General features: G+C 40.8%; 1 protein-coding gene across 1 annotated transcript; it reads left to right on the top strand.

Annotated features, from left to right (window-relative positions):
• Window positions 1-244: 244 nt before the first annotated feature.
• On the top strand, window positions 245-27,087 carry frzb (frizzled related protein). Its single transcript, XM_041806796.1, has 8 exons — window positions 245-597; window positions 13,240-13,488; window positions 15,662-15,697; window positions 15,818-15,877; window positions 16,360-16,425; window positions 20,616-20,820; window positions 22,892-22,955; window positions 24,755-27,087. The coding sequence occupies exons 1-8, from the start codon at window positions 393-395 to the stop codon at window positions 24,812-24,814; spliced, it is 945 nt and encodes a 314-aa protein (XP_041662730.1). The 5' UTR covers window positions 245-392; the 3' UTR covers window positions 24,815-27,087.

Raw genomic sequence — 27,087 nt, 5'->3', positions numbered from 1 at the left:
AGCTGACAGGAGGCTAAATGGTCTAAAATCCTCTGATTTCTGCAGTGGTAATGAACATATCCACTCTTTTCTGAGTTTTATCAGCTGACAGGAGGCTAAATGGTCTAAAATCCTCTGATTTCTGCAGTGGTAATGATCGAGCTTTGACGGCTTTCTCTGCTGTTTATTTTTCATCTAAAAGGAATCTAACTTTATACACGGAGGATCAAGCCGGGCAGGAGGAGGAGGGAGAGGAGGAGGTGAGAGTGTGAATAAGAAAGCAGCTCCTCCTTCCTCCTCCTCCAGCTGTCTGCTGACCGAACAGCACGGAGGTACCATTCCGCCGCACAGACGCGTCCCGGTGCGGATCTAGCTCCTCTGTGCCTCCTCGGTGACTCCCCCGCTCTTCCGTCATGCTCTCCCCGGGCCTCCTCGTGTCTCTCCTGGCCTCGTCCCTCGCTCTGGGTCCCCTCGCGGTCCATGCCGCGTCCTGTGAGTCCGTTCGGATCCCGCTGTGCCGCTCCATGCCGTGGAACATGACCAAGATGCCGAACCACCTCCACCACAGCACGCAGGACAACGCGGTGCTGGCCATCGAGCAGTTCGAGGGTCTGCTGGGTGAGTTAAGCTCATTAGCTACTTAATCAAAGCGTTAATGAATTACTTAATTAACTAATAAACGGACTGATGAGCTCTTTAAACTTTTATTGAACTAAAACCACAGAGTTCCCGCAGGAGGTAGTCAGCATTAAAGTCTGCCAGTTATTTTGATTTTCAATTAAACTCTTTAAAACTTCAGCTCTCATTCATATACTCGGTTTTATTTGTAGTTCGTTTTACCTGTTTTATTTTGAAGTGAGGTTTTATTATTTCAGTTTCCTGTGGGCTGATTTTGGATGTAAGGACACTTTTTAAAATCGTGTATTCCTTTCTATTTTTTTTGCCATAAATTTAAGAAAAAGTTTAACACAGAACACATTTCTGTAACCATGAGGATGTTGGCTGTCCAATTTAGGAAAAGTAGTTTGATCATGTAAGTAGAAGGATTGACAGACATTTTAGTAGAAAAAGTGGCCCAAAACTTCTAAACTTGCTGGTAACATTTGGTTGTTTGGGACAGAAACGTATCATCAGTTATCGAGGCTTCTGTAAGCATTTGTTTTTTATTTGAAATATTTTAAAATATTTGCTTTAATTCAAACAGTTATTAGAAAATGATATTATATTGAAGATATGTCACTGAGGTAAAGCTAAAATGGAAAAACAGGACCTTGCAAGGATTTTTTTTTTTTTTTTTTTTTTTTCAAAAAAAGGGAAAATCTAGGCATGTTTTGGTTTTATTGGGCGTCTGTGCTCACAGAGATCTTGGGGACATGTTATTTGGAGCATCCAGAACATACATGTCTGTGAAAAAGTCTTTTACCCTGATTTCTAGTTTTTGTGCATACATGTCACACTTAAATGTTAACTCATTAATTTTAATATAAATTAATTTTAGACAGAGATTGTAAGTTTTTAAATGATGATTTCATTTATTAAGGGAAAAAGACATTAAAACCTACCTGGCCAATGTGAAAAAGTCATTGCTCCCTAAACCTAATAACTGGTTGTTTCATCCTCGGTGTTTTTCTGTCAATGAGTCTTCAGCATTTCTATGGAGGAATTTTGCCCCACTCTTCTTTGCAGAATTGTTTAAATTAGGCCACTTAGGAGTTTTCCAGCATGAGCCTTCATTTAGTTTTTTAGTCCATTCAGAGGTGGACTTGCTGGTGTGTTTGGGATCATTGTCCTGCTGCATAACCCAAGAGTGCTTCAGCTTGAGGTCATGAACTGATGGCCGGACATTCTCCTTCGGGATTTTCTGGTAGACAGCAGAATTCATGGTTCATGGTTACTCCAGATGGAACGGGACTTCCTCTGGTGAGTCAACAGGATACTTTCCCAAAAGTCTCGGGGATCATCAGGATGTTTTTAGTCAAATGTGAGACGAGTCTTTGTATATAGTAAGAACAGCTGATGCATTATTATAATGTTAAGCTCTTCCATCTGTCCTCCTCCAGCTGTTTTACCTGTGTGTCTCTGTGTCACAGATATGTTTGATGATTGCTGTCCGTCTCCATAAGCTTTGAGAGAATGTGCAGGAATAACAGACAGAATAATAACAGAATGAACGAGTATGAAGGCTGGAGCACCACAGGTTAGACAGGAAGGTTCCTGGTTTCTGGTCAGACAGGGTCCTTCTATGCAGAATTTGCATGTTCTCCTTATGCATGTGTGAGACTGACCTGGAGGAAAGGAGCCATAGGTCGGGCCATCTGCTCAGAAAACAGCAGTACCTGGCTGTCGTCCAGCTGCTGATGCTCCCTTTCTTTATGGCTCAAAAACAAAATGAATTTAGCCGAATTTAGTCAGAGCTGAAAATGAAACCAAAGAGAGGAACTGAAGAAACAAAGAAATCCAGAGGAAAAACTTGGAGTTTTGCATTTTCTGTCGTAATATGGATGAACTCAAGATTGAAATTATTTTTTGGTCCTCATTTTCCTCTTTTATCAGCATATAGAGAAACAATTTTACAATGCTGTACAGCTCGCCCAGACCAATGACACAGAGATTAATGAATATGTGCCTAAAAACGACCCCACAAAACACAATCCTACTGAGGGAGCAAAAAGTTATTTTAACAATGTGAATAAACAGCTGCAAAAATGAACTAAAGCTTGCGTTGAAATGGCTTGACCCCGCAGCCTTTTATAGATTATGACTGCAGCTTCTCTTCCTCCTCCTCCTCTCTTGTCGTCTTGTTGGAGTAGAGCAGGTTCTGTCTGACACTGCAACCATCGGTTCACTCAGAGAGCATGGAAACATTTTTGTGGAAACGTTCATCCTGATTAAGTTTACTTAAGAAGGGAAAACTTGGCTCCTGCAGCAGCAGGCAGTGATAGAGCTCTCTTATTTTTAAAGATTGGTCAGAGTTACAGTGCTTTTAAAATGAAATGCACTGCTGCTGGAACAGGAAGATTTGTATCTGTCCAGCTTTAAATCAGTGGGAACATGGAGAGTAAAACAGCCCTAAATCAAGTCCAAAACCCCCACAGCTGATCGTCTCTAATCTTCTGCTACTCCTCCTCCTCCTCCTTCTTCTAAAACAGGGAGATCACTTCAGTGTGCTGTGGAGTAAAGTTCAGTTTTAACAGTTTGATCACAGCTTCATCAGCAGCAGCCACTCTTTTTAAAACTATGTGATTGGTAGGTCTGAATAACAGCTTCAGGCTGTCTAGTCTGTGTCAGTGAGGATCACTGTGTGTGCCGTAGTGCTGGGCTCATTGAAGCAGCAGACAATAAGGACGTCAGTATGCAAATTAAACCAGACTGCAGTTCCTTCCACTGTCAGCTTAAAACCTGTTGACTTGTCTGCTGCTGCCGGTTGGTCATCCTCCACGCAAACAGTCGTAGTAAGATCCTCAAAGTTTGGACTAAGTCCTGCCAGATAAAAATATAAATCCAGTGTTAAAATCTGTGTATAAACTGACGGGATACAAAACACTTTCACACCTGCAGCTCATTTGCTTTGGTCTGAATCAGACCATTGAAAGATGTCTTGTATTGTCCCTCCTTTCATTTTGTGCTCACACGGAAATATCATAATGAAATATCATAATTAAAACCAAAATTCACACCATCAGCAGGCTGTCCTAAGATCACTGCATCACACCCTGATCTTACCACTGCACAAGTTAGCTGGTCAACCTGCAGACTAAATGAGTTGTGGAGCAGAGAAGTCAGATGTCTCCTCAGCGTCTGGATAAGCAGATTTATCAAAGAAACTCACAGAAATATAGAAGTGCATGGAAAAGAAGGGCTTACAAGTCTCTGCCGGTGTTACAGATTAATGTGTGACCATGTTAACTGGTGTTCAGTGGTCTTAGTGAATGTTAACTCCTTTAGTTTAAATCAGAGATGTATCTGATCAGCTTACTGTGATGTAATAATTAATAAACAGTATTATTGTGAGTACTCATGCTGGTTTCATCATCTGTTGTTCCTACAGCCAAGTGTCTAAAAGTCACCAGATAACGCACTGACTCTTTGTAGCATAACAACTGTTATTTCAGTCAGAGTAGACTAGTGTTGAATTTGAAGAACAATCTTTCATTTTTTTACATAGGTGATACTGAACTTCACAAGGACATAGCATGATTGAATGGTCTCTAACCTGATCATAGCCAGATCCATCCCTGCTCAGAGTCCAGACACTGGTGGTGGAGGTGTTGGCTGATGATTGCTGATCCTGTGAGGACCTAACCTAACATGCCAGATGTATTTGTTTCACACATCCATCTGGAAAACCTTCAATACTAAGCGTTTGGGAAAGGGTAGAGGATTTGAAAAACACTCGGAGTGTGATTGGATGAATGTTCTGTCTGTCACATCTTTACGGGCCAATCAGAGCAACAAAACATGTGACATAGCCGCGACCGAGGTATGTGTGCGCAGCTACCGAGGAATAACGCGAACCATGGCGACTATAGACATGTCGGTACACGACTTTTGTTGTCTTTGAAAAGTGAAGGAAATGTTGCCTAGTTCTGATAAAACTGGTGCTTTATCAGCATCCACGCTAAGGGAGCCACAGGACCATGCAGCGCTATTGGATAGGTGTGACCAGGTGATGTGAACAGCTGTTTATGACGTGACTATGAGAGAGCAGGAGTGAGGGAGTGCATGAAATAGTGTGGAGATTAAATATTAAACCAGTGTGGAATTTATAGTCTTCCTGACAGAGCTTAATGCTAAACCTTATTATCAGAAGATCTGACAGGATGTCAGAGTAGAGAGCAGGTGGAGGTTCTGGTTCAACCAGCTGGATCAAAATCTGGGAACTAAACCAATTGTTGGACCAGTCCATGTTTACATGTCCTGAGAACAGACGCTGAGGACTGGTAGCTCACTGCTATAAGACCCTACTGTGTAACAGATGATGGTTATTATTTTGTTGTCAGATGTAATCAAAATCCCCCAGTAGCTATACACCATCACTACTGCACCTGCTGCTGCTGACGACACTATGAGACAACCAGTGATTTATTCTGGTTGCTCCAACAAACAGCTAACCACTCCAGCAGAGATCACCTCTTTTAGGCAGTCTCAGCCCTGTCATCTTATTTCCAGAGTTTGACTGTCATGTTCACATCTGTCCGAACGAACTAGGCCAGGGAAGAACTGCTCCTTAGTTTCAGGACAACTTCTCCAAATCATCCAGTAGTTAAATCACCCCGAGGAGCTGTAGTTCAGCGAAACTGGTGGTCTTGACTCCTAAATGCCTCTGATATTTAACATCACTACCGCTGTGTGTTTTTGATAAGTGGAGCTAATAAAGCAGCGGAGCACGTTCTGTACACCTTCTGTATCTTAACCAGGAACATTTTTTATAGTGTAAAGTCTGCTTCCTCTTTTATCTCCAGGTCTTGCTCTCAGAGTCAACATTACAAACATCCACTGGGTTAAATGTGTGTTGAGTTTTTGCGCTGAAACATCTAAATTAATTCAGAATTACTGAACCTATGTTACACGTATTTGAAAGTCTGCAGTGTGTTTTAAAGCATCTGGTAAACTGAGAGTCCTCAGAGCTGAAGATAAATGATGTTTTTATCTCACAGACAAGCAGCTCAGAGCTTTTTTACTTCTCTGTGTCATGGTCAGTGCTGCTTCCTTTCTGACAGAGTTGGCTGAGGGGAGGGAGTGACTTTTCAGTCATTCAATAATAAAATAGTAATTATGATTATAATGAGGCTCACATGGTTGGGACTGTCCAGAGGAGTAATTTGCAGAGCTGATTGATACGTGATCAGCTGTATGTCTGATGGATTACTGGAGTAAAGTCCTGATTCATTGGAAACAGCTCCAGATATGGACTGTAGCACATTTATGTTCACATGGACATAAAATCACTCAGCACCATGCAGTGTTATGAAGTGAGGAAGGTTTTGCTCTTCTGTTGGTCTTGAAACTCTTCTTTTAGACAATAATAAGTTGGTCAGATGTGTGCTCATTGGGAGTGAAAATCTTGAAAAATTAACCATTTTCTGCAAAAATAATAGCTGCCATCTCACACAGCGAAATCACATTGCTGGTGTGAAAGCTTGCATTAATCTGCTGCATGTTAAAAAAAATACTTTTACATTTTCACAAGAAAAACCATGTCTGGTGTGCAAGAACCTTGAGTGTGAGTGTGGCTGGTTGTGTGTCTGTCAGCCCTATGATTGGCTGGTAGCCAGCCCAGAGTGTGACCCCGCCTCTCGCCCATGACGGCTGGGAATGGCTCGCAGCACGTTGTGACCCCAAATGGATTAAGCTTTGTAGAGAATATATGGATAAATTTAACAGGATGAGGGAGAAAAGCTGTTAATAATGGCCCTCCTGGTTAATGCTGCAAGCCACTCGCAAGGCATTCTAGGATGTCACATAAATTAAACGAGGGTATTTAAATCCTCCCATTTAACTGTTTTTTCAACCCTTGTCTGATAACTTTTGGACTCTTGTGTGCAGCTGGGGTTGGATTATTGAGGTTTAAAAGAAGGTGGAGCTGAGGAAGGTAAAAAAGAATAACAGAGTATGCAAACTAGAACGTTATCACACAAAAGCATGGAAAGGTAAATGTGTAGTTTGTAAATGTGTTCTGGAAAACACTGATCACAAATGTGATCTGCATTGTCTGCTTGAGATAAAGATGAGATATGGGAAGGATATTTCTGTATAAATACATTTTTCTTGTCGTAAATATCTAAAACCGGTCAATTTGACTCAAACAGCACATGATGGTTAATTCAGCCTGAATTAATTCTTTTCTTATCCTGGTACAATATACATAATTTCTGATAACAGTGCTGTCTGAGGGGGCTTTCACACCTATGTCGTTTGGTCCGGACTTTCAGACTTTTCCGTTTGGTCCGAAACAAAATGTAAGGTGTGAAACCTCCCCTGGACTGTGGTCCGGACCAAACAGCTGGACCTTGATCCAAACAAAAGAGGTGGTCTCGGTCCGGACCAAATGGAACCGCGGTCCGGTTCATGCCCAGTGTGAAAGCATTATTTTGAATGGTTCGGACCTTCGTACCAAAGTCCGGAAGTTACGACATGACTACCGGCAAAGGAAATCCATCACCATAACAAAATGAGCTGCGGAAGAGCCCACAACAATCTCACGCTACTGAAATTAAACAGCAGCCTGGACAGGTTGGGCTAACGGTAGCTACTTTACGTTACGCGAGGAGTAGAAGAGTCCGTTATTATGTTGAATGGAGGTTGTCCAAGGAAGGAAATCCGGCCGTGGCCCTTTACCGCATGTCTCTCCCCACTCTCTTCCCTGTTTCAGAATCTATCCACTGTCCTTCCTCTGTCAAATAAAGGCATGAAAAAGCCCAAAAATAAATCTTAAAAAAAAAGAAAAAAAAGATTCACGTTATTCAATGTGTTGACGTCAGACGCCTGCCGGCCAAATGACCAATCAATTTAAACTACAGAGACATGCAAACCCTGTTGTTGATGACATTATCACGTAGGTTCGTCATGTAAAGTCTGATAGTCCGGTTGCAATAATGACAGTGTGAAACCCAAACAGACCCAACCAAATGTATACAATGTAACAAAAACACGGACCTTGGTACGGACCTTGTTACGGACTATCAGGTGTGAAAACAACCCAGTGGTATTATCTGATTGATATAGTATGTATGTTTGTTATCCACCACTGGTGATAAATAAATATCTAATTAAGTTGTCTTTTTTTAAGTTTGATTAGGAGAAGCTCTGAGTAATCTATAGAAGTATATCTGATACTACTGAGTCTAGTGTGAATTTTTTTTATTTTAGTTTAGATATTACTGATGGTTCCTTACTTCTCACTCCTGTGTGCCTTCTGTGTTTGCACACTGCTCTGCAGTCTCATGCCCTTATATGGGCATTAAAGGGGCATGTCTCTATGATAATTAGGGAAAATTACAGGAATATGACACAGAGACACAGAGAGAACAATTGACAATTTAAGAACAGGCCATGACTTAGACAGAGGTCATTATGAGACACTTTGGGAAAAAAATAAAGAAAAATCTGAATAGTTTGGTGAATGAGGTTTAAAGGGAGAATAAAAATGAGCATTGAAGTAAGAGATTAAACATGATGTAGGTGATATTCAGTGCTCACTGTGTTTTCTCTTAAGTGCTTTGGGATACGTTTTTTAATAGAATTTTGAAATCATAAAATAATACTTAAAGGATCATGTATTTTTTAGTGCTACTGTTTAAAGAAATAATCAAACTGAAAGGACATGTATAACTCCATCACCTTCCATGATATTTCATGATGCAAACATGTCTGTATTTAATAAATACATTTGGGTTTGGGCTGAACTCGCAGCTCTGCTGAGGTCTGAGTAGCGGGCAGAGAAAATGCAGCGGCAAAGAGCTTTAACCAGAAAAATGTCCTAATGAAAGAGCAGCAGGCCAGAAACCAGGAAGCAGCTTCAGGTCACAAGTTCAGAGTATTTCTATGACTTTATTATGAAAGTTTACAGCCAAACCTCAGCCTGTCTCTGAAGGAAAAACTCTGATCTGTTCACTTTTAACTGTGGCTGAAACCTCTGGTTTTATCCTGTGTGAGTCCTGGAGGGTGGAGTCTGTCTGGGTTGTGCTCGCCATGAAATAAAGACTGACACAATAATGATCCTGTAGTTCCATCAAATACAGGGGCACTCGTAGGGTTAAAGGTTAAAAATGGGACTGAGCCTTACACTTTCACTCCACATTCACACATCTTACAGCTGCCTTCAGTATTAACTCATCCCGTTCATACACATCTGATTGCCGTCTCATGCTTGTGATGCAGCAGTGGGACACATCCACATGTGGCTGCAGGACTGGGAGGGGGTTCAAACCCTCAACATTCCATTAGAGAGACAATCAACTATACTGAGACATAGTTGGCTCTTGTTTCAAAGTAATTACCCATGATACTTAGTCATACTACATTTTTAAACCTCAGTAAGATTCTAGTAAAAACCAGACCACATCCATACCTTTCTGTCACCACAGCAACAAAAACAGAAGTCCTAGACAAGTTTGGAAATGTTTGCCAATGTTTGAAATTGTAAAATGTCTTTGGCGAATGGACTTCATCGTGTCTTTCTGAACTTGGAGGGGTAGTGAGGCCCACAGCAGGATAGGAGACCCCCCTTTGGAGTCTAGACACTGGTGGTGTTAATAGAAGAACTAGGATAAGATGAGGAAAAGACTTGACCCAGACACTGATGAGATGCTTGGAAGTAGCAGTAAAGGGATGCAAGAAGCACAGAGGAGCTTTACCTGGACACTGATGAGAATTAATTGAGGTGGCTGGGGTGGAGGGGGTTGCAGCTGTTGCAATGAAACGGACTGACCGTGGAGGACCGAGATCAGAGAACAGACTTAAAGATACAGGATGATTGGATTTAGAGAGGTTGTGGCTGAAAGGGATTGTCTTGAAGCTTAAGTGAGTGGATGCCCATACCAGCTGATTAGAGTGGGAAAAGGGGGACAGGTTAGTGAGTGATTACTAATGAATAAAAGGATGAATGGAATTGAAACAGTCTTCCTACTTGAACTTATGCTGAGCTTCATTAGTTAGAAATGTATTGTTTGCAGTCATCAAAACTTGCGGACAAAGTCCTCCACTCTGTCTAAACTGCAATTTTGTTATAATGCCGTGAAATTTGTAAATAGCTTAATACATTTTAGACAATGCGCATGAATGTTCCTTCCATTTTTGTTGGACTCATCCCTCTCCTCCACATTAGTCTTGAGGCCACATAACACTACATGAATTTAGTCTGATTTTTGCCTGATTGCGTTGTGGCAGCCCGTTGTTAAAGTCGGAAACAAAGGCTCTTGAACTGTGACATAATCAACACTGAATCCATTCCTTAGCCACGATTCGACACGACTGACATGCCAGATTTCTTCTGGCATCTTCCATCTTTGACATGCTGACCTGATGTCTATAACATGTGTCCTGACCATAGGCGGCGCGAGGGGGTGGTTTACAGGACATGAACCTCAAATATTCTCCCAGAAGCTGATCTTTCAGGTTGGTGAAAAAGTATGTTACTGCTGTTTTAACTTAAAAATGAAAAATAAATTAGATGGTTGCAACCCTTCTTTTGGAGGAAGTGGTAAAAATTATTGACCTTCAACTTGTTAGATCAGGATTTTAAAATTATTAGGATGTTAGATTCCAAAAAATTATGTTGGCCTCAAATGACTTTTTAACTTTTTTCACCCAAATGATTAATGCATTAGTTGGCAGTTTAAACTAATTCGTATACAAAACTGCTTGAAAGTAGTGCATTTAATTGCCTGCCTGATCAGTACATCTTTTTGGAAGCATGCCCATGAATTTAGCCTAAGCTCCAGATATTTAACGCTTCTGTCTGTCCCTGATCCTGATACTGATCAATATGAGGGCATTTGCTCCCTGTCTTAGTATCTTCATCACCATTCCCCACGCTCATTATTTTTCCTCTGGGGATCTTTTGTATACTTTTTTTAAAAACTTTTGACACTATCGATCATTAAAATAACTGAAATTGAATCGTTTTAAAAACACAGGAAGAGAAAAGAATTTACCTTAAAAATAATAGACAACCTTAGAAGCTATAAGTTGTTGATAATGGTGAGCAAGGTCTTTGTCACCAGTCTACTAAGGCTGTCCTCAAGGTGATTAAAGCTGGTTTTTATTTTTAAAGGGTGCAGTCTTTATTATTATTCAAATAACTAACACTGGTCTAATAGGGTATAGTCTTTATTATTAATGAAATAATAATTAAACAATTAATCTCCATTGTCTCACTGTCTGTCTCTATCAGTGAAGTATGACACATTTCTCTGTAGAGTTTCATATGTACACAGAGAAGAGCTTTATTAAGAGGAGAGACAGAGAGAGAGGACAGCATGAAGCTTTACATTTAAGTAGCCACAATAAATTTAGCTCACAAAAAATAACAATAATGACAAAATCACTCTGCCAGTCAGGCATTTCAACAGGAATCCCAGATAGTTGCGGTTAGCCATATAGGTTTTAACCTAGTCTTGTTATTATGTTGATGATTAACACTGGTCTATTATAATAGGGTATAGTCTTTATTATTATTAGGATGATTAACACTGGTCTATTATAATAGGGTATAGTCTTTATTATTATTTGGATGATTAACACTGGTCTATTATAATAGGGTATAGTCTTTTTTATTTTTTGGATAATTTACACTGGTCAATTATAATAGGGTATAGTCTTTTTTATTTTTTGGATGATTTACACTAGTTTATTATAATAGGGTATAGACTTTGTTACTATGTTGATGATTTACACTGGTCTATTATAATAGGGTATAGACTTTATTCTTATATTAACAGAGGGTGTGGTCCAGAACTGCCCCTTTTGTAAAGTGTGTTGAATGAACTTCGGTTTAAAATTGGTGGTTTATATGCAAAGATTGATTGATGTCAATGATCATGACAATACTGGTGATGATGATAGTGGTGATGATGATGGTGATGTGGTGAGGGATTATGATGAAAGTGTTGATGTGGCGATGATTCTTTAATCACTTTTGATTATTTCATGATGACAGAAATGGTTATGGTGAAACTGATGATGTCTTGATGAAGACGAAGGGGATGATGCTGGTGGTGAGGATTATGTTGATGCTGATGATAGGATGCTGATGCAGATAGTCGGGAAGATGATGATGGTGTCGATGATGATGGTGCTGAAAATATTAATGATAATGATGGTTTATGATGACAGTGATGATGAAGTCAATTATGATGATGATGAAGAGGAGGGTGTTGATGATGATAACAATGGTGATGATAATCGTGTCATTGGTAGTGATGATGATGATGGTGTTGATGAAAGCGATGTTAAAGTGGTGATGATGATAGTGTTAATGGTGATGATGATTAGGATGGCCGTGAAGATGATGATGCGGTGATGTTGATGGTGGTGATGATGATGATGGTGGTGATGGCAATGGCTGCGATGGAGATGGTGATAATGATGATAGTGTTGATGAAAGTGATATTGGTGGTAATAGTGATGGTGGTGATGAAAGTGATAGTGGTGGTGGTGATGATGATGATGATGATTGTTATTGTGGTGGTGATAATGATGATGGTGATGAATGTGATGATGGTGTAATAATGATAGTGTTGATGGTGGTGATGTTAATATAAGTGATGTTGATAGTGATGATGTTCGTGGTGTTGATGTAAGTGATAATGGTGGTGATGTTAATATAAGTGATGTTCATTGTGATGATGTTCATGGTGTTGATGTAAGTGATAATGGTGGTGATGTTAATATAAGTGATGTTGATAGTGATGATTTTGATGGTGTTGATGTAAGTGATAGTGGTGGTGATGATGTTGGTCATGATGTTGATGTGGTGATGATGATGATGGTGGTGGTGGTGATGGTGGTGATGAAGATGGTGATGATAATGGTTGTTGATGAAAGTAATAATGGGTGATAATGATGAAAGAGATGGTGATAATGATGTTAATGATGGTGATGATGGCGGTGATAATAGTGAAAATGGTGATGGTGGTGATAATGCTGAAAGTGATGGTGATGATAATGTTAATGATGGTGATGATGGCAGTGATAATAGTGAAAATGGTGATAATGATGATGATGATGATAATGGTGAAAGTGATGGTGATTATGATGTTAATGATGATGTTGATGGCAGTGATAATAGTGAAAATGGTGATAGTGATGATGATGATAATGATGAAAGTGATGGTGATTATGATGTTAATGATGATGTTGATGGCGGTGATAATAGTGAAAATTGTAATGATGGTGATAATGATGAAAGTGATGTGATGATGAAAATGGTGATGATGATGATGGTGGTGATGATGGTGATGATAATGATGGCAGTGATAATAGTGAAAATGGTGATGATGATGATGATGATGAAAGTGATGGTGATGATGATAGTGATGGTGATGTTGATGATGGCAGTGATAATAGTGAAAATGGTGATGATGGTGATTATGATGAAAGCAATGATGATGAAAATGATGGTGATGATGATGATGACAGTGATTCAAAAGAAAATGGTGATGATGGTGATAATGAGGAAAGTGATGGTGATGATGATGATGTTTGCAATGAGGATTCTCTGATCAGTCACAGTGATACCCATCGTCTGTGTGCTTCCAGGTACCGGCTGCAGTCCAGACCTGCTCTTCTTCCTCTGTGCAATGTACGCTCCTATTTGCACCATCGACTTCCAGCACGAGCCAATCAAACCCTGTAAGGCAGTTTGCGAGCGAGCCAAGCACGGCTGTGAGCCAGTGATGAAACGTTATAACCATAGCTGGCCTGACAGCCTTGCCTGCAGCGAGCTGCCGCTGTATGACCGTGGAGTCTGCATCTCACCTGAAGCCATCGTCAAGGCAGAGGGACCAGGTATCTTTGCATTCATCCTTTGAATTAATGCTATTGTTTTATTTATAGTAATGATGCAGCTTTTTTAAGCTAAAGACAGCTGGACTCTTGTTTCTGCTGTTTTTCTAACACCATGTTGCATGAAAAACTGCTGTGGCATCTACTCCAGATATGTCTATTGATAGGAACATTAAAGTATAAGCTCATAGAGAGCCAACAGGTGGAAGCACTGAGGCTGTGATGTATTTATGTCAGATATCAACAACTTCTTCCCTGTATTTTCCACTGTTTTGAGTGTCAGTATGAAGGCTGCTCCTGCTCCTCACTTCTCTTATAAACCATGAAGAAGCTGTTTCCCCCATTGGCAGAGCTCTCAAGGTGTCTTTTCTCATGTTTGGACTCTCAGCAGTTTGTTTCTGCTCCCTCTCCGACAGATAGCGTGACTCATTTCCCCTCCGACTTCACTCCCACTGACTTTCTCAAAGAGCTCCTTGATACAGGCGGCCCACTCACTTTACACTCCATAAAACCCTTACTGTCCTCTGCTTCTTTAGGCCGGCCCTGGACCATCTCAATCCCCCTGACCTCCATATCCGTACACCCACGGATCTACAAGCAGCCCGGCCCGGCTTGGCCCAGCAGGGTCTGGGGATTTTCCCTCACTGTGATTTGTTGATTTGCTGAGGTTCAGTCAGGGTGGAGTGCTCGGCCTGTTCCACTGGTTTTCAGTTAGACGACAGGCTGTAAGTTTTTGCTCAAAAGTCTGGCTTCTAGGTAGAACCAAGACCTAAAGCAGCCAAAGTTGGCCTGATTGATCCATTTAGGGCCAATCAAAGTTTTTGACCTTCGGGAGCAAAAAGTGTTGATTTTCAAAAAACAAAGTCAAACATCACCATTGCAAGTTATAATTAAAAAAAAAGAAGTGACTTTCTGGTGCAGTCTGTTATCTCTTTTATCATTTAACACTGCTAAAAACACCATCTTTGTTAAAAACATTGATCCTGGGATATAACAGCACAGAAACTGTCCAGTTTGGTATGTACCTTGGTTTTAAGGTCACGCTTTGGTGCATTTTTGGTACTGTAAGAGAAACAAATGTAAAACTTAATACATGTTAATTTTAAAAATTTCAGGCTCAAAGTCATGCTGCACAATTAACCCCAATCCTGATGTCTGACTGTGCAATTACATAACCGCAGCAAAGGCTGCCATTATTGCAGGCCTGCAAAAGCCTTTTAGTTTACAGTAGTGCCAGTATTGCACTTTGCAGAGGTACCTTTTATTTTCAAAAACTGAAAAATTTCAATTTTTTTTGGAAAATAATGAGTTATTTTGAAAGCAGTTCTGTAAAAATGTTGGGTATTTTCTGCATATTTGTCTGCACCGTTCAGTTTGAATTTGTGTACCTTTGTACTTCTTAATGACACTGTTATTATCAATTTGCCAAAAACCTTAAAGGAGTTGCTGATTGGATGAAATGGGAAAACACTGAAGTTCATCTAATGTAATTAATTTTGTATCCTGAGTCCAGTCAGATTTACTGTGCGCATCATGCAATGTTCCATTGTTTATCAACAATATTTCAAGCTTACGACAGATGTATTCACAGAAGGTTGAAGGTGTAGTATCTTGATAAAATGCATTTCCAAATCGTCCTCCTTTAACTCCTTCTGATAACGTGGACAAACTGGACCAAAGCCACAAGAATGAGCCTTGTGTAGCTCTGCAGGAACAGTGGAAGTCAAAAGGATCCATCCTCCCACGACCGTATTCAGACATAAATTTACAGGAGAATTCACATCTTTGCTTTTTATTACTGAACCGAACTTAAACATGAGTAACCATGATAAGTTGGTTGTCCTGCAATCGGAAGGTCATGGGTTCAATCCCAAACTCCTGCAGTCACATGTCGATTTGTTCTTGGGCAAGCCACTTGACCCCAGTTTGCTCCCACTGCTTCACTGGTGGCGTGTAAATGGGTATGGATGCGATTGAATGGATTAGCTAATACTGATGGCCAACTCTCCATGGCAACCTCTGTCATCAGAGTGTGAATGCCGAGTAAAAGGCATGAAAGGTTGTGAATGGGTAGGTAGGACTTGAGATGTACAAGTGCTCTGAGTAGTCTGATGACTAGAAGAGCACTATACAAGCTCAAGTCCATTTACCAACACTGTCCTCTCACTCTCTGTAGATCCATACTACCAAGATCCAGCCAGGTGTAACCCAGGTGAGACTGACCTTTGACCTTCTCTCAACCTGAAGTGGCTTGTGTTAGTTTAAATGAATTCAAACAACCCATAAAGCAGTTCTAAAGAGATGATTTCTTCTGGGTCTGATCCTCTGACAGAATCCAGTCCAGACTTTCCGATGGACTCCAACAACCTTCACTGCAGAGGACCTAATGGAGGTAACCTGTCTGCTCACCTGTCTGCTACACCTTAGGCTCTTTATACCAGACATTTGATCTTTAACTGACTGAGAGTTAGGGGGAATATTTTCTGGGAAATACTCCTCTTGCTCTCTTTGCCAGGAGTAGAGGTAGACGGTTGACATCAGCTGTCTAAGACAGGTGTTTTTGAAAACAGAGGTTTTCTTCCTCTTCCTCAGAGAGTGCTGTGACAGCAGCAGCAAAAACAGCTGAAGCCAAGGTTGTTTTTATGCCAAAGATGCTCAGTGAGAAAAACATGACAGTGTCAGCTTGGTGAAGGAGATGGACACTGCCAGTCCCGCTGCCCTAAATTAGGGTTCATATCAGCTTGCAAACATCAAACTGTTCTCTCTCTTTCATACTGATATAAAATGGTGTGACTATGAAATGATGGTATCTTGACCTAAGTCTCTCCCTGTCCTTCTTCAGACCGTTATCATTGGTTTGTTTTTTATCCGTAGATCGCTGCAGATGTAAGAACGTCAAAATGGCCCTGAGAACCTACCTGAGGAACAACTTCAACTACGGTGAGTCTCCTCAGGATCAGTGATTATAGGTAGGGATGAACTATAGCTAGATTTTTTGCATTTAAGAATCTGTCTTTTTTGTTGTTGTTATTTAAAGCACTTTGTCAGGAGTACGTCAGGGAGCCATCCTGCAAACTGTCTGAGTAACAAGGGGAATCAATCTAAATGTATAGGCTCTTCCTTTTTTGCACTGTGGAGCTCAGTGTCAGCAGCTCATTTTGCTGCTTTTTATTGACCTCAAAGATGATTTTGGCTGTGCTTTTAAAAATACGTGTAGCATGTAATGCACATGTAACCCAAAGACATTACTGTAAGTTTTTCATTAGTGTATGGCTGTATTTGAAAAAAACAATACATACTTCATTTCTGATAAAAATCTACTGTTTTGTCTGTTTCTTTAAAAAATAGACTACCAGTATTAAAAAAGAAATTGTAGTACAGAATGGAATTGGTGTTTTTTTACAGTGGAAAAAAAATGTAATTAAATATCGTATCGGCCAAAATGAGTATTAAAATATCGGCATATAACGGCAGAAATCGAATATCATGCATCCCTAATTATAGGCATGTATCCTGATATACTGAGGAGAAAATGGATGAATGGTTCTTTGCAGATGATGTCACACAGCAGAGAACTGATTTCAGCACAGAGAAGCTCTACCAAAAGGTCATGTTTAAGGCTGTTTATGACTATACCAAGCATTAAAAAACTAAAAAAAAAAAACTCAAATAAAAGAAAAAATAAATAAATAACAGCAGCAGGCAAGAAATAAAAATCCTCCATTTAAAGCCTGGACCAGCGATGTCACCAGCACTCCTGTATGGTCTGTTTCCACTAAATGGTCCTGTTTGGTCCAGTCCATGTCTGTCCTGGTTTAGCTCATTAAACTCTGGTCTTACCGGTGTCTCCTCAGCTTTTGTCCGTCCAGTCTCTCATTGTGGTGGGAAATGTGTCTCTTTTTAGAGATCCAGATCATTTGACTCAGCTCAGTAGAGCTAGTTGCTCTTCGTTTGGTATCAGTTTGGCTTTTTAAATGTGGATTAAATAAGGAAGAAGAATGGAGGAAAGGAAACTGGTACTCAAACAGGAGCTAGGTACAGAGGCTCACATTAAACTAGACTCCTCTAGACTCTGGTCTCCCTTTATCTGGATAGAGAACACTAGGAGGTCTGCAGGACTAAAGTACCAACTTTGCTGCATTCTCATTCATTCCATTCATGGCTGTACCCTGCTTTTAGGATGTCGTGATTACACATAATCTACACTGGGCCTCATTCACCAATGTCTTCCTCCTTTGTTTCTTAAATTTGTTCTTAAGAAAGTTGCCAACAGAGCCTTCTATCAGATTTATGACATTTTCTTAAACTGCTAAAATATTCAGAGACTTTATTGCCAAATCTATCAGCTACAGTGGCCTATGGATCATTTAAAACGTCATAACAGAGATTTTAGCCAGAAAAATGACTTTGTCTCTTCTTCTAAGGTCGACAAAAAGTCAAGAGGCAGGCTTATTGCCTGAGTGTTTTCCTCCATTCAGATTGTAACATTTTTTTTAAATCTGAGAGGATCTTATTTCTCCTGAGTGGGCGAGGCTTCAGCTCATTCAACATACTCCCCCACACCATCCTGGAGCTGACTTTACTGCCTCATTTTTCATGATTTTGAAGCTTAATTTTATATGTTTAATTTAGATGTTTACTCAGCCAGCTTACACGCCCTCACGGAGCATCTTTTCAGTATTTTGAGCCACTTAGTCCTCTGTACAGCTCGTAGGAAGTCCGTTAGTCTCTCCAGCCCAATTAAACTGATGGTGATTTCTGAATCAGCCTAAAAGGTGAAAATTTGCGCTCTTTAGAACAGGGCATGATCTTGCTACTGATCTGGTGATGTTTCTTCTCGCTGAATTTTGGAAGAGATTGATGGTCTATCAGTCCGTGATCATGACGTGTTTGATAGCAGCACCTGCCCGATCACTAGTTAGCACCTGCAGCTGCAGGGTTTGAGCCATCAGGATTCCCACAAACATTCACTGTAAAAATAAATCTGAGAAACGTCTCTCTTCGCTTCAGAAGTCCTTCCTGCTTTAGTAATGTCCTTTTTGTGCTCGCATGTAGAAAATTTTGGTCATTTGGACATGCTGCTGTTTTAGCTAACTTTGTAAACAAACTACCTGTAAGTTTGAGTCAGTAAACTGGGCTGTCACTGGCTCGTGAGAGTAGAGTCGGGAAATGGGGATTGGATGAGGCTGTAAGTGCTGATTGATTGACATGTCTGTCAGCTACTCATTGGGCTTACAAGAGGCAAGCTGTACCAAGCGGGGACAGCTGTAATAAGTTACTATGTATAATTTTACGTGCAAACTATGCCCATGCCACTGCGCTGCAATGGGAAAATGTTGGTGCACCAGCGGTGCGTAACAGTGCCCATGGCCCAGCATTCAGTCGGAGCACAGGCAGGGATGAAACGTATCCCCCCCGGGGATGAAAATTTATCATGGGGGGGTGGTTCAGAACCAGAAGGGGGGAAATCCCCTCCATCCCCCCCTGGCAATTCGGTCTAAAGTCCTTGGAGAGCTGAATCAAGTGTTTTTTTTTAGTTCTGATCCTGTTAAGAACCATCAGTCTGCATGTACACGTGAGATAACATCACTGCAGATCTCCTGAACACATCTAAATGCTCCTTATTTGACTTGTTTGGAGGCTTTACTGTGCTGCTCAATGAGAATCTTTTTAATATCACTCCACTCAGCAGCAGATTCTTTCTCTCTGAGCTCTTTCTGCTGTGGAAAGATTCTGGTTCGGAGGCGTTTAGCTTACTTAGATTAAATCAGACACGCTAATGCTAAAAAGGCTTTTCCAGATGATTTCTGCACACAGGCATGATTTGGCCAATCCAGCAGAGATTTCCATGAGGACTTCTTGAGCTCGCTGATGCCGCTGGCCACAGAATCCATTTGGAGAAGATTTCAGATTCTTTCCAGTCATCATAAAAACAAGAGCTCACTTAGAAAATATTCACATTTAATTTAGTGAGGCACGGTGGCACGATGGAGAGAACAACAAGGTGGTCTGTATGATTTAACCGCAGGCCTTTTATTATTCTCTCCTCTGTCTCTGCAGTCTGCAGGCTCATTATAAAAACCACATTCAGGGAGCTTTAGGGGGCAAGAACATCCAAATATGCTTTTAAACTGCAATCAGTCTGAGTTTCCTGTTTTTGTTGGGCATCCTGGATGGATATAGCCATCACATTAAGGAAAACTTTTGCACCACCTAGATCAGGGATGGGACCTTGGTTTCCAAGAGGGCCACATTGGTTCTAGTCTCTTAAATTTGAAAGTGACTTGCGGGCCATAGGGAGTGAAGTGGGGGGCTGCATGTGATCCTCACTACCTGAAGTCAAGCTGCAGAGGTTGGTGGTTGATGTGCAAATACAAACAGCTGATATTTAGGTAAACTAAATATGCAGGAGCTGTCTATAAGACGGCCCATTTATCTATGAGTCTCTGAATGAAAATAGTGTATTGACTGCTGCAGGCCCACTACAACACTGCATTCAAAACTGATTTTACCTCAAGGTGCATATGTGCATATATGACATTTTTGAGACCTTGAAAAGAAAATAATCTGCTATATTGCTAATGAATTGATAACAAAATGCATGTTCTCTCTGTGCATGCATGGATTCTCTCTGGGTACTCCAGCTTCCTCCCACCATCAAAGACATGCTCATTAGGTTAACTGGTGACTCCAAATTGCCCATGATTGTGAGTGTGAGCATGCCTAGTTGTCTGTCTCTATATGTCAACCCTTTGATTGACTGGCAACCTGTCCAGGATGTACCCCGCTTCTCGCCTAATGATAGCTGGGATAGGCTCCAGCCCCCTGCGACCCTTTATGGGATCTCTGAAACATATAGCAAAAAGGTTTAGTCAGGCCACTAGTATCAAGTCTCCTGTCTCTCCTTGATTTCTGATACCATTTGCTGTCCTGTCCTCTATGAAGAAAGGCACAAAGCCCGAAAAACAAGTCTTGAAGAATAAATAGCAGCACATGAGTGAAAAGTTGACCAGATCTGCAGATTTATGACTTTTTAGGTCTTTACAAAGCCTGTCGTGTGTCTGATCCTTGTTGCTTTAAGTGGATGTTTAACCCCAGTGTCTCTCTCTGTTGATGAATCTCTCCTCCAGTGATCAGAGCAAGGGTCAGGGAGGTCAGGAACCGCGGTCTGGAGCCCACGGCGGTGGTGGAGGTGAAGGAGGTGCTGAAATCATCACTGGTCAACATTCCCAAAGAGGCTCAGACGCTCTACTACTCTTCCTCCTGTCTGTGTCCTCCTCTGTCCCCCGGGGAGGAGTACCTCATCATGGGCTACGAGAATGAGGAGACATCCCGGTAAGAAACACTCTGAGGAACCAGAACTTTCAAATCACATCCCATAAGAATCTGTTGTCACTGTTCCACATATTACTATGGTCAGAGGCATATGTTCTACAGCAGCTATAACAGCTGAAAGACTTTTAAAGGCCCACTCCCAACACAGTCCTACCCCTCCCACTGTGCCCACCACCATTTCTGCATGTTCACGTGCGGGTTGAGGGAGTCCATATTCTTGTTGAATTGAGGGTAGGGAGATGTGCTAGGGCTACAGGGCTGTGAACAAGTACTGTTCCCTTTCTATAATTCTTATTTTTTGCATATTTGTCTGAAATGTTTCAGTTCATCAAATAATTTTAATATTAGACAAAGGTAACTTGAGTACAGACAAAAGTCAGTTTTAAAAAGAATATTTCATTTATTAAGGGGAAAAAGCCATCCAAACCTACCTGGCCTTATGTGAAAAGTCATTGAACCCAGAAATCCCTTACATAGAACCTGTCTGACAAAGTGACGTAGGTTAAAACATCTCAAAAAGCAACGCATCATGCTGACATCTCAATATTTTCAAGAACAGATGAGAAACAAAGTCACTGACGTCTGGAAAGGGTTACACAGACATTTCTTAGGCTTTGGGACTCCGGCCAACCACGCTGAGAGCCATTATCCACAAATGGAGAAAACTGTGATGGGTAGTGAACCTTCTCAGGAGTGGTCGACCAACCAAAGTGACTCCAAGAGCACATTGACGGCTCATCCAGGAGGTCCCAAAAGAACCCAGAACAACATCTAAAGATCCACAAGGGTATGGATGGGACATTTTGAAAGCTTTGATGACATCACCATCAAAGGCAATGTACAGAATGTTTGTGAGGCTGAGGATGTTGGGGCCTTTTTCCCTACATATTTAACTAATAGTAGGCCATAGTTGGCAACTTTTGGAAGGAGCAAGAGAAACTTGCACTCCTCACCAGTTCCATCCACTCTTCAAAAGTTTGCCAACAAAGGACATTTAACACTCAACAAGCGCAGGCACACTTGGGTTATGGAGCAGGACAATGATCCCAAACACCAGCAAGTCCACCTCTGAATGGACTAAAACTAAATGAAGTTTTTGGAGTAGCCTAGTCAAAGTCTGAACTTATATCTGATTGAGATGCTGTGGCATTACCTTAAACAGGCCATTCATGCTAGAAAACCCTCCAGTGTGGCTGAATTTAAACAATTCTGCAAAGAAGAGTGGGCCAAAATTCCTCCACAGTGATGTGATAGACTCACTGGCAGTTATCACAAATAAAATATTTACAAATATGTGACAAATATGCAATAATAAAGAAGGGAGACGATATTTTTTCACAGCACTGTAGATGGACCATTAATTGGACATTTTCCAGAGACTCACTCCAAACTGAGTGCTATGGGAAATGCCATGCAAATCATCGGCATGATTTAAGATTCAAGATTCAAGAAATTTATTTGCCATTCGTGCACACACAAAAGTACATACACATTGGAATTCTTGTGCAGGGCTCTCAGGGGTTCAAGTATAAAAACAGATTAAAAGTGCATTTGCAGGAAACCTGCCCATTCAAACGTATACACATTCAGCTCATCAAACATCACATCACACAGCACATCAAACCTGACGGAAGATGTTGGCTCAAGAAGTTTACCGTTATTTCATACAAGCATTTCAAGAATTTCCCGTAGTAGAAAAGTCCAGTACTCACGAACTTGAAGGGTCATCACATTTTACAGCAGCAGATTTCACCACTACACAAGTACCTCTGTTTGAAGAGGGAGTGGGCACTGGAAATCCAGGGGTAGTGTTTAAAGTTAGAAACATGTGTTCAACTGGTTTAAATCTCTTTACCTGTCTTAATTTCTCTTTGACCATCCTAACTTCTGTCTTCTGTATCTCATTACCTCCTCCTTAAGTTTACGAGAAGCTTCACCAGTTGCCATGATAAATAGTGTTTTTACCTTGTGATTAAGTGCTATTACCTATTTCCCTGACTCTTTACAGACTTAATTTCTCCTCCTCTGTGGTTGATGGAGTATAAACCTTCCTCTGTGTTTGTGGTTGCAGGTTGCTGCTGATTGATGGCTCTATTGCTCAGAGGTGGAAGGAGAAATTGGGCAGGAAGGTCAAGGTGAATTCAGACGCTCACACTCACAGACAGACCGCAGATTTCTTGGCAGAAACAAAAAAATAACATGTTGATGGTTCCAGAGTGGCCTTTCCTGTTATTTTCTGAGTAAACACACCTGCAGTAGCACAGGTGCATGCTCTAAAAGTTGATTCTGATTCATACTGAACTATGTTTTCTGCTGCTGTTTGTATGAATTCAGTGCAAGTTTGACTGGAGTTAAGTGCATCATTCAGTACCAGTCTAAACAGCCCATACATCATCTCAGTCATTTTCCTCTGGCCATGTCGTCACATGACTTCTGTGAAACCCCTGTCTTGAAATTTTCATTTCCAGTCTGCACCCACTAAGGTCGATTTACCAAATGGAGTATAACATTCTTCAATTAAAGCATGACTATAAAAACATGAGGGAGAAAAACTGTTAAAGAGGCACAAGCAAAAAGCCTAGCTATGCCTCTTTAACCGCTTTTCTCCCTCATTTTTCATAAAAATGCTTTTAAAGGCTAGACAAGCTAATAAATGTATAAGCATTACAGAGTTCACAGAGTCCACGATTCAGATCTTTGTAGAGCTTGATGTCACTAGTTTTAACTGCTCCTACATCAGATCATCTGATGCAGTCTGTAGCCAATCATGCATTAATCACTTCCATTAAATGACACCTGTCATCCAATCACAGCTATCTCACACACATCAGCTAGAGGCTACCTACTGTATCAAAGGCACTGAATCCATTGAAATAAGGTTAATACTGCCATAAGCAGGAATTGGAAGCAAACATGGGTTCAGCCTCTGAGACAGGCGTTGTCATATCCAACAACGCCAGCAGTCTCCATCACTGTGTCATACTTTGCCGAACAGCACATGTGCACGGACTTAGAACGTGAAGGACAGAGCCTGAATTGCTTATAATGGAGATAAATACACACAGAGAGGCTGTGACGTGTCCCTCACGGTCACTGCAGACAGGGACTGCTTTAAATAATTATTAAAATGTCAGAAAGCAAGGACTTTTTTTTGTAAAAATCTAAATATTTTTGAAGACTTTTGTCACAGGATGACTATTTTTTATTTCTTTATTCCCAAAAAGATGGGTGAATACGTTTGTGCAAAGAAACCCTAAGTCAGTATTATTTACTGTGTTTAATATGTAAAAATTTGTGAGTTTTAATTTCCGATTAGTTTTTTCTTTTATCTTTATAGTCCCATAACTCTTTTAAATAGACATATTCTTGAATCCCATGTTGTCCTCAAGAAAAGGATGTTTAGAGCTTGACTGAGCACCACAGGATTCATGTTTTACAAGCTTTTTGAGACAAAAGGTCCAGGAGAGACACAGCAGCACTGTCTGCTCTCTTGGATTATAAAAGACTTCAGAGGTTAGCATGACTGAACACAGCATACTGCATAATAAATGCACAAAAAGGCAACAGTAACAAATGTAAGAGCGATATCAGTGTACTTTTGTGGCATCAGTGACACCAAAAAACAGCAAAAAAAAAAAAAAAAAAAGAATCAGTGTAGAGGTCTTAAATGGGATAATAAAAATAGTTTTATTTACATAAAACTGACATTGTTTTAGTTAAACTTCAGGTCAAATACATATTTCTCACTTGTACACTGCATCCACACATCATACCTGCATGGCAGAACTCCTGATTTAATATTGTCCCCCTGTTTGGCTCAGAAAAAGTAAGAAGGCAACCTTCCTTCCTAATGCTCAACATGGTTTTTAATGTGAGGTATAAATTGGGCCATTGCCTGTCAGCCTAACTGTGTTTCTCTGTGTTCTTTTTGCAGAGATGGGATCAGATCCTGCAGGGGAAAGGACGAGGAGCTCAGCGCCGGAATCGCCACTAAGACCTGACTGTGTGTGCGTTAGTGTGTGTTGAAGTGTGTGTGCATGGCTGTGTGTGTGTTTGTAGATATTGCACTATGACAGGATGTTGTAGCTGAATGTAGTTCATCTCTTCATCATTCAGACCGACTGGAGTCTGATTTTTGTCTTTTATATTCTTTGCACAAACATTATATAGTGTGCGTTTAGAGTGTGTGTATGTGTGTGATGTGTGTGTGATATGTGTTTGTTCACCTAAAGCACTCGAGGTGATGGAGCGTCAGAGCTGCAGTTAGAAACACAGCCGTACCGTATCTACTCCACACGGAACAAACCATTCCGTTGCGGCCATGTTGGCGGTCCCAGCCTGCAATAATCCTGGATGATGAAGGACATTTTGACTTGATCATGAAGGACAATGAAGGATCTGTAAGCATGGCCTTCACCCACAGAGCTGTGCTATAAAGGGAAGTGATTCTCTGTTAAAGCAGCAAGAAGAGCAATAAGAGAAACTGCAACTGGAGCAATAAGAGCAACGCAAATCAATGAGTTTGATCAGTTTCTGATGTTAACTACATGATCCATTTATCATCGGGGCTATTGTTGAAGACAGAGGAATACTGGACTAGATTTTACTTTTTAAAACGTATTTTATTGCAGGTTTTATTATTTTGCAGTGGCACATCTAGACTTTATGTTGACATTAGCTTTCAGACGTCTTTGTTGACTTAGCTAAGGCCTGAGATATTCTCACTTTGTAACCTTACTTTTGCACAACCAGCTGCATCATGAACACATCTGATCTGCCCCAAGTATTCTGATAGATATGTTTGTCGCTCTGCAGTCACTATGAGGCATTGTTCACATGTGGATGAGAGCAGATTGGGTTTATAAGCTTGGATAACTGGATACCGAGTTGACTGCGCTTCAGTATGTGTTTACACTTTACAATCACACTGACCCTGATAGAATCTAACCTGACACGCCAGATGGATGTGTGAAACACATCCATCTGGTAAACCTTCGATATACAGTGTTTGAGAGAAGGCAGAGCCTTTGAAAAAAACTCAGAGGATGATTGGATGAACATTCTGTCTGTCACATCTTTACGGGCCAATCAGAGCAACAAAACATGTGGCGTCGTCGCCGCGACGGAAGTGCGCGTGCACAGCTACCGAGGAATAAACTCCTCGTCCCTGACTTTTCCTGTCACTTTCTAACTGGGCCCAAACGGTTCAGACGGGAGCTTTGCAAGATGGATTCCCCAGTGAGAAACAAGGAGACAGGCGTATCCATCTGCTTTGCAAGGTTTGATAGAATATGCATTGGATGAGATAGAAATCTGATTTGGGCATGCATGTGGGAAACCTCAATGCTTTGTGTGGATGCATCTCAAAGGGTACTGAAACAGTCCAGACTGCAGACTGACAGAGGTCTGAGGTTTCTTTTGTGCAGACACATGTATTAGCAAGCATTAAAGACCACCCTGTCAGCTGATGTTGTCAGCTATATTCTGTTGGTAAACAGGAGGAAAGGCTTTATATATGTCCATCCAGCCTCACTCAGAGTGATGGGAATGTGGTTCTTTTTGGAGACTGTAAGTTCCATTAATATTTAAGGTATAACTTATATATTGCAGCTACTTCTCAAAGGGTGTATAGTCTTCCACAAAAACGAAGCCATGCTTTTGTTCACTGGCAGAATACAGCAAATCACATCAGCTGATGGGTAATATGCGCCAGTATACGTTTCCACTACACAACCAGTCCTGTCCAGGTTAAAACCCAGACCACCACTGTATCAATCGGAGCAATCAGATATGTAACTGCTTTGAGGTGCATCCACATAAAACATAAAGGATTATCTTCTGGTGTCTGAATGCCCCAGTCTCTCTGCATTTATGCTGCCCCCTACTGGTCATGATCATCTGCATCGTGACTATGCAGCGTTCATTTTTGGAGCTGATGCTCCAAACAGACACGGGATGCTGGGCAGCTGTTGTGTGCACACGTTTATGCATTTTTATAAGTGAGTACATCTCAGACCTTCAGCTTAAAAACAGCAGTTATTAGTACAATATAACACTAGTAGGCTTGTTTTTTTACATATATCTTCTAACTATCATCAGCTGTAATCAGTCATGTTTCTGCAAGTTCAAGAGCAAAGGTTGATGTTGAAAATGAATTTTAGGACACACTGCATGTTTGGTTAATGTATGCAATGACTTAAAAAGGTTGAGGACAGTCACATTTCCCTTCATAAGAGGGGCTACAATAAAAAAGTTTTATGATGATAA

This window comes from Cheilinus undulatus, linkage group 15 (genome assembly GCF_018320785.1).
Source record: "Cheilinus undulatus linkage group 15, ASM1832078v1, whole genome shotgun sequence".
Taxonomy (NCBI): domain Eukaryota; kingdom Metazoa; phylum Chordata; class Actinopteri; order Labriformes; family Labridae; genus Cheilinus; species Cheilinus undulatus.
The sequence above is the reverse complement of the archived record's forward strand: the minus strand, read 5'-3'. Positions and strand labels throughout refer to the sequence as shown.

What these genes read in the sequence shown, in the direction of transcription:
- frzb (XM_041806796.1), top strand. Translation starts at nt 393, where the DNA reads ATGCTCTCCCCGGGCCTCCTCGTGTCTCTCCTGGCCTCGTCCCTCGCT. An exon ending in CGTCAAGGCAGAGGGACCAG is followed by an intron (nt 13,489 to 15,661) that starts GTATCTTTGCAT and finishes CACTCTCTGTAG; the next exon opens with ATCCATACTACCAAGATCCA. An exon ending in GAGAATGAGGAGACATCCCG is followed by an intron (nt 20,821 to 22,891) that starts GTAAGAAACACT and finishes TTGTGGTTGCAG; the next exon opens with GTTGCTGCTGATTGATGGCT.